Here is a 9,078-nt window from a genome sequence, read left to right as displayed (position 1 = left end):
AATGCATTGAAATGGCAAAGTGCGTTGCACAGCAAAAGCAGCACTGCACCATCACGAACGCGGCCCATGTGTAATCATACCACTGGTGTTGTCATTACATCTGAGAGAGAGCACTACTGTATACAACTCTTGCTCCTCCGTTCCCAACGCCAGACGCTCCCTCTTCTCCTCCTCTGCTCATCGCCATCCATCAGCAGTAGCAATGGCGCCCTCTGGAGGCCAAGGACAGCCACTGCAGCTCATTTATAAACAGTCCTTTACCATAGACATAATATTATTACACATTTGAACACGTCTATGGTCCTCAGAGTCCCCAGTGGACCTCGGCACTGACGCCTCTCTCTCTCCCTACTCTTCTCTCCTCCATTTGAAAATAAGGCTTCGCTTCACTTCTCTTCTCTTCGTCCCCGTAGCAACCTGATAGTTAATCTGTAGCTTCGATTGTGCGTTTAATAGACAGGCTAGAAAGGACTGAAGATACAGGGGTGTGTGTGTGTGTGTGTGTGTGTGTGTGTATTGGTATCTGGGAAGACTCACTGTTACTAGAGGTTTGGTGTTGGTGTGTGTGTTAACTGGTCTCCGGTAAGTGACACTAGACAAGGGTGCATGCGTGTGTGTGTGTGTGTGTCTGTCTGTGAGTTGTTGCTGATGTATGTGTGTTAAGTGGTCTATCTGCTATGAGCCATGTACTCGGACACGTGCGTGTGTGTGTGTTTTTAACTGGTGTGTGTGTGTGTTTAACTGGTGTGTGTGTGTGTGTTTAACTGGTGTGTGTGTGTGTGTGTGTTTAACTGGTGTGTGTGTGTGTGTTTAACTGGTGTGTGTGTGTGTGTGTGTGTGTGTTTAACTGGTGTGTGTGTGTGTGTTTAACTGGTGTGTGTGTGTGTGTGTGTGTGTGTGTGTGAACTGGTTACTGTGGGAAGACTGCACTGACTGACTGACTGCACTAGGCGTTGAGGGTTGATTTGATTAGATAGGTGGATCCTGCAGGTAGGCGGGGTCACATGTTAGGCCACACCCTGGTGCTCCGTTGGGGGTGTGGTCTAGTTGCTGGCGCTGGCGGCTTCCTTCTCGTTCTGCTTCAGACGATAATCAGCCAACGCAGCCTTGATGGCATCCTCTGCAAGCACTGTGGAAAACGCGCACACACACACACACATACACACACACACGTTACAGTAGTCAGCCAACGCAGCCTTGATAGCATCCTCCGCAAGCACTGAACACACACACACACACACACACACACACACACACACACACACACACACACACACACACACACACACACACACACACACACACACACTAGTTACAGTAGTAACGCAGCAGGTAGCGAATTGCATTGTAGTAGCTGTCAAAAGAAGGGAAATGCCGTGAGCTCGAGTCAATACAAAGAGAGTTATTTCATTTGGATGTAGGACTACCGGTACTTGTACGAGGGATGCAACGGCACCGATTCCATTGTGCTTGGTATGTAAACGAAACACCCTTCACAAAACAAGAGGGCAGACTATTTTGTTGGCCTGCGTAAGCAAACAGAGAACCAAGCAACATTTATGTGGGAAAAAGCTAAAACGAGAGAACCTTAAAGCTAGCTACCACCAGTGATGTACCCGAACGCGTTCAATGAACGAAAGTTCATGAACGAGTTCATATTTTGAGCGAACGTGAACTGAACGGACAGTATTTTCTAGGTGATGAACGAACTATGAACGCGTTCATCTGGAGCGTGAACGTGAACGTGAATTAGTTCTTCATTCCGTTCATTCCGTAGTTACCAGATTTCATTAATATTCCTGCAGAAACCGCTACTGAACACAATGTCAGAGAGTCTAATATTATGTCTTATCCATTCTCTCTGACAGCGTCAGACACCATTCTCTCCGACTGTCTTTAGTCTCGTGCAAAGACGCGGGACCAAGCAAACAGCAGGCATCGCTCAGAGCGGCCAGCAACCAGCCAGCCCAGCAGTGTGCGAGTTTTCTGATTTCCGGTGACTTTTTAGATTAACGCCTCTAGCGACCGTCTTCTGGGCGTTCGGAATAAGTGTGGAGTGCTCTCGCTTCACTATTTAAGTTAAAATGCGCCGCGCGCAGAACCAACAACAAGAGAAAGCTGCCTGCTGGCATGTTGCAGGATGGCACATTTTGCGCATGAGAGAGAGAATAACAGTGCAGGAAAACGTTAGTCCACGCAGCCGATTTAAGTCCAGTCCATACAGTAACAGAAAAGAAGTGAAATCGCTCACCACACAGTGTCTAAACAACAAACATTCTAAAGGACTACTAGGCCTAGGCCTACTGATAAACCACTCTTAATGCAAAACTAAAATACAGACAGTAGACTAATATCTAACAATCTTATTGTTAAAACTAATTTAGGCTTTAGGCCTACACTTTTTTCAACATGGGGGGTGAGCTGTGAACTGAACAATGAACTAGTAGAAAATGTACTTTCCCAACACTGCAGAAAACACAGTTAAGGACTATAGGCCTACTCTCTATTACTACTACTAATAAACCGCTGCTCTAATGCACAACTAAAATACCGTTATATCCAGCAATGTCATTGTTAACACTAATTAACCCATTAAATAATGGCTATCTGTGAAGCATTTATATGGGCTTTTTCAATTAGTTTTTTTTTTTTTGGGGGGTGGGGGGGGGGGGAACTGAAATGAACTAGTTCATTTATTTTGTGAACTATGAATGAACTAGTTCATTTTGAAAAAATATGAACTATGAACGAACTAGTTCATTCTGAGAGCTGTGAACTTGAACTTGAACTAGTTCACGTACAAAATGAACTTTCCCAACACTGGCTACCACGTAGCTGAACTTGTAGCTAAATCAAAAAAGTCACAAAGTGGCAGAGACGCTAATATTACCTGCCTGCAAAGCCATTGTAAAAGAGAAGCTTGGACCTGAAGCGGTATAAGAAATAGCCAAAGTCCCACTCTCAAATAACACAATTTCCAGACATTGATGACATGTCTGCTGACATCGAAAGTGTGGTTTTGGAAAAGATCCGAAATTTGCGTTGCAACTTGACGAGGCTGATATTAGTGGACATGCGCAACTCCTGGCCAATGTGCATTTTGTGGATGGAGACGCAATCAGAGAAACCGTTCTATTTTGCAAGGAATTGAACAGAGATTGATATTAAACATGCATATTAATATTGTATCAGTGAAATCTTTCCTAAATATCATTGCTACTGTCAGAATAAGCATTATTTTCTGTATTCCTGCAAATAGAATGCTTTTGGACAGAATAACAATTTGTAAATAGTAGGTCTACTTTGAAGTTTATAGCTTCCTTAAGAAGGGACATGTTAAGTGCACTTTTTATTTGAAAGAGGAAATTTAAAAGATGATAAAAATGACATTTTTGTGTATATTTGATTGCTATTCAAGACACTTTTATAAGAATGACTATATTGTTAGGCGGCTACTATAATTTGTTTTCAATATTTCATCATTTTTGGTTGGTGGTGTGCCGTGAGATTTTTTGAAGGGGAAAAGTGTGCCCTGGCTCAAAAAAGGTTGGGAAACACTGCCCTAACCTATAGTAGGCCTAGCCCATATTTTTTCCACTTTCATTGTATAACTTAGGCCTCTTTATACATCAGTAAATGTAGGCTATACTTGATTTGAACTGAAACAAATATACATTATATTAGGCCTATATTTATTATAGTCTGTGACTATTTTATAAAATGTCCCCTTTTTTTAGAAATCATTATCCTAATAGGCCCTAGGTGCACTCTCAGGGTTCATACACTTTTTCACCAATTTTTTTCCATGACTTTTCCATGACTTTTCCAAAACCTTTTTCTGAATTTCCAGGACCGAAAAACCAATGACCAATCGCGCGCGGGGGGTGGGGGCGTATTAGGCTATATTACAGGCTATATTACGTAGCCTATATGATAAATATGTAATTACTGTATATATTTATACTATAGACTATGGCATATTATATTATATATTACATAGCCTATATTACAAATATGTAAACAATAAACATATTCATACTATAGGTTATCTTTTACTACAAGCTATAAGCAACCCTTATACTGCATGTTGCATTACATTAATTCTGCTATAATTCACCAATGTTATATAATTCGCTTGTCTAATGTACAGTCAGAAATGAAAATGAATAGGCCTAGGCCAGCCTATAGCAAATTAGGTCGTGAAATCATCGAAGACACATTTGTATCAACATGCTCTCTATGGAGATGGATAAATGCTCATCCTGCCCAAGTAAGAAATCATAGGCCTGCCTACTACACCTGCCTAAGCACAACAGTCCAAAGCTCCTGTAAGAATGATAATGTTGTCATTTGTTGTGGTCGTTGCTGGAGCAAAAAAAAAAGAGAGAGACTGCACTGTTCGTGGCATAGTTCTAGTCTGACGCCCACTCAAGGAGATGCTAAGACGATCTGACCGATTTGAAAACAAAGCCACAGATGACTTTTTCAAACTCTAGTCACGCTGCCGTTTATACCGTATTTCAAAACAGGCGCGTCATGCAGACATTGGTAATCGTTTGGCTCGCGGTCAGCTGCACATAGACTACTGTATGGATTTCATGTAATCTTTCAGCACACTGGACAAGTTCACTCGCAGGCAGCAGGTGCATTGCTTATCAATATCAAAATCTCGGGGCTTACCGAAAGCATAAAGGTTCGCTTGGTGCCCTATCTGGCAAATTAAACCAAGACCAAACAGGTCTTAGGATTGTATTCCTTTGGGCATTAGCTACGTTTCAGTGGAACCGCTGCTAACCTGTTAGTAGCTGAGGAGGTAACCGCCTGCTGTATCTTGCCCTTCAGGTGGCTAACAAGTGCCGCTGCTTCGCCCATATCGGACGGACACATCACAACTTTCGTCCTCTCCGGCCATTGTTGATCATCTTTTCAGAAAGTTAAGCCGCGCATTGTTCACTTCGCGACATGTTGTAATATCGTACAGAACCACATTTATTTTCTAGGATTAGAGCTATGATCACCTCTCACCACCACGCGCACACACTACATCTAGCTCGCGCGTTACGAGGCGGGTTGCCAGGTGTGACTGATTTCTAGCGCCAAAAACGCTTGAAACCCGCCTGGAGCCATTACAACATGCGTTATTTGAAACCCACTCAATTTGGCAACACGTGGTTAGGCAGACGCAGCCTGCACTAGACAACATTTCCACGAGAACTCGGACATTTAGATTTTATTACGCCGTGGCATCAACTTCATAAAGATAATTGATGAAACACACTGGATGGATTTCCATGACTTTTCCAAAACTTTTGACCAAAAATACGTTTTCCATAACTTTTCCAGGCCTGGAAATTTGAATTTTCAAATTCCATAACTTTTCCAGGTTTTTCATGACCGTACGAACCCTGACTCTGCTTTATTTGTCTATTATTTTTCAGGTCAAAGTTAAGTGGCATATCACAGTTTTTCCCTTCCAAAAAAAAAAGAATAATCGTTTGACTAACGACTATTCGAAAAAAAAAGTTGATGGACTAATCGGGAGAAAAATAATCGTTTGGGACAGTGTGTGCGCGTCTGTGTGTGTGGGTGTGTGTGGGCGTGTGTGTGCGCGTGTGTGTGTGTGCGCGCGTCTGAGTGTGTGTGTGTCTGAGTGTGTGTGTGTCTGAGTGTGTGTGTGTGCGCGTCTGAGTGTGTGTGTGTGTGTGTGCGTCTGAGTGTGTGTGTGTGTGTCTGTTGTGATGACTTACTAGAGCAGTGGAGCTTCACTGGCGGCAGGCTGAGCTCTTTGGCAATGTCAGTATTCTTAATCTTTAGGGCCTCATCCACCTGTAGACACACACACACACACACACACACACACACACACACACACACACACACACACACACACACACACACACACACACACACACACACACACACACACACAGAGTTTCAGTGTTCAACTGGGAGACGGTAAACTGTGGACTGAAACTGTGCTCGGCTTTGCAAAAGCAGGAAATGACAAAAGTAGAGAATAATTTGCTGTTGAAAACAAAACAAGAACTGAAACAGAACAGAGCAGACAAACAGGAAAAGTGGGGGGGGGGAGAGTTGTCGAAAGGGGTATTGGGGGGGGGGGGGGGGGGGGGGTATTTGTTGAGAGGGGTATTGGGGGGGGGAGAGTTGTCGAGAGGGGTATTGGGGGGGGGGTATTTGTTGAGAGGGGGATGGGGATTTGAGGTGAGACTTATTTTTTTCATATTGTATGCCTTGCTACATTGGGTTCAGTTATATAAGCTGACACTACACTTCACTTGGGGACCATCTGGAAAAGGAATAGGTAAGGAGGGAGGTGTGGGGGGGGGGGGAGGGTAAGGGGGGTAATGGAACAGGTAAGGAGGGAGGTGGGGGGGGGTGGGGGTGGCAGGAAGTGGGAGGAGACTTACAGATTTGCCCTTCACCCACTCGGTTGCTAGGGAACTGGAGGCGATAGCCGAGCCGCAGCCGAACGTCTTGAAGCGAGCATCCACGATCTTACCCTGCTCATCCACCTGGATCTAAACACACACACACACACACACACACACATTAGAAACCCTAATACACCATCGTAACGTCTTGAAGCGAGCATCCACGATCTTACCCTGCTCATCAACCTGGTTCTGAACACACACACACACACACACACACACACACACACACACACACACACACACACACACATATTAGAAACCCTAATACACCATCGTAACATCTTGAAGCGAGCATCCACGATCTTACCCTGCTCATCAACCTGGTTCTGAACACACGCGCACACACACATACACACACACACACACACACACACACGCACACACACACACACACACATTAGAAACCCTAATACACCATCGTAACGTCTTGAAGCGAGCATCCACGATCTTACCCTGCTCATCAACCTGGTTCTGAACACACACACACACACACACAAGAAATCAAACTACACCTCATTCTCAACTTTCTCATAAACCTGGAACTGAACACACACAAAAAACCTTTCATACTAACTCCCTAGATAGATAGATAGATTTACGGTATTGTCCTGGAAAATTGTTCTGAGCCATTAACAGTACATCTGATACAGTTGTAAAAACCAAAAATACACAATAGACAAACACAATTACACAATCTAAACTGGCAGGATGTTTACACAAACACAAACTATTGTAACAGACAGGCCGGACGTTCATGCCCTCAATAAATAAATTAAGATAAATTAGTTTAGCTGGCGGGAACTCTGGATATTACATCACGAGATCACATGACTTCCGTCCAATGAGATCATTACATTTGCGCTCACGGAGTTAGTGCAGGGTAATCGTGTGTGTGTATGTGTGTGTATGTGTGTGCGTGAGTGTGCGCGCACAAGTATGTTTGTGTAAGTATGTGTGTGTGTGTATGTTTGTGTAAGTGTATGTGCGTGTGTCTAAGTTAGAGTGAGGTAAATGTGTGTGTGTGTGTGTGTGTGTGTGTGTGTGTGTGTGTGTGTGTGTGTGTGTGTGTGTGTGAGCAAATTGATTGACTCCTGCCGGTTCCTTGTCTGCCTGTGGGCTAAAGCTACAACCATGTAGGATGTGGACGCCATGTAGACGCCACGTAGGATTGGACAATGATAGGACTACACACACACACACACACACACACACACACACACACACACACACACACACACACACTCTTCTAGACACAGACACACACACACACACACTCTCACACAGACACACAGACACACCCTCACATAGACACACACACAGACAGAGAGACACACACACACACACACACTCATACACACACACACTCTTATAGACACACACACTTTTATACACACACACACACACATACACACACACACACAGACACACACACACACACACACACCTCCAACCCCTCACACACACACACACACACACACACACACACACACACACACACACACACACACACACACACACACACACACACACACACACACACACACACACACACACACACATCCCTTCATCCTCACCTGTAGTTTCATGACGTCTCCACAAGCGGGCGCTCCCACCAGGCCGGTTCCCACGTTCTTGGAATTCTTATCCAGTGAGCCCACGTTACGCGGATTCTCATAGTGGTCCACCACCTATGGAACACACACACACACACACACACACACACACACACACACACAGTTATACAGGGAGCCCACATTACATATTCTCATAGCGGTCTACAGAGCAGAAACAGAGAAGAGGAAAGCAAAGAGAAGAGGGGCCACACACACACAAACAGACAGGCAAGGCGCACACACACACACACACACACACACGCAGGCAGGGTAGACAGACGCACACTGACAGCTTCAGACAGAGCTGTTCTCTACAGGCCAAAGATCTTCACACTGATGCTCACACACACTGACAGCTCGACAATACACACGCACAGAAGCGCTGGTGTATAACACACACTGAGAGCTAGACAGACACACAGACAGACACACACACACACACACACACACACACACACACACACACAGACACACAGACAGACACACACACACACATTCATAGACACAAGCAAGCAGCCTTAGACACACACTAGGGTTGTAAAATACATCGTGTTAATACTGTATTGTGATATCAATATTGCTGTGAAACAATATCAAATTTTATAATATCGATTTGAAACAATATTTTTTTATTTGTCTATACTGCCAAAAGGTAGGTCACGATAAGCACAATTCATTCCCCTCCACTTGAGCCATTATAAGGACAGAGCAGACTTGCTACCACTCATGCAGAACACCACTGTGTGTTTCTCTATGGCCCTCCATTCACACTGCTGAAGGGAGGGAAGATTGGGAATTGTTTAGCACAATTATCTGTCTTTAAAATAAATATTGTCTAAAAATATTGTGATATCAATATTGACTGAAATAATCTTGATATTGATTTTTCTCATAATCAAGTCAAGCTTATTGTCAATTTCTTTACATGCACTGACTGGTCATACAAAGAATTGAAATTACAGCCCTAACACACACTGAAGATCTAGACACACACACACACACGATCATAG

The 9,078-nt window shown here is 43.9% G+C and overlaps 1 protein-coding gene across 1 annotated transcript; it reads right to left on the bottom strand.

Moving 5' to 3' along the window:
- Positions 1–348: 348 nt before the first annotated feature.
- iscua (iron-sulfur cluster assembly enzyme a) lies at positions 349–8,764 on the bottom strand. Its single transcript, XM_063211069.1, has 5 exons — positions 8,756–8,764; positions 8,030–8,143; positions 6,429–6,539; positions 5,748–5,826; positions 349–1,129 (listed from the first exon to the last, which is right to left on the bottom strand). The coding sequence occupies exons 1-5, from the start codon at positions 8,762–8,764 to the stop codon at positions 1,044–1,046; spliced, it is 399 nt and encodes a 132-aa protein (XP_063067139.1). The 3' UTR covers positions 349–1,043.
- Positions 8,765–9,078: the final 314 nt, after the last annotated feature.

The sequence above is a fragment of the Engraulis encrasicolus genome, chromosome 11 (genome assembly GCF_034702125.1).
Source record: "Engraulis encrasicolus isolate BLACKSEA-1 chromosome 11, IST_EnEncr_1.0, whole genome shotgun sequence".
Classification (NCBI taxonomy): domain Eukaryota; kingdom Metazoa; phylum Chordata; class Actinopteri; order Clupeiformes; family Engraulidae; genus Engraulis; species Engraulis encrasicolus.
The sequence above is the reverse complement of the archived record's forward strand: the minus strand, read 5'-3'. Positions and strand labels throughout refer to the sequence as shown.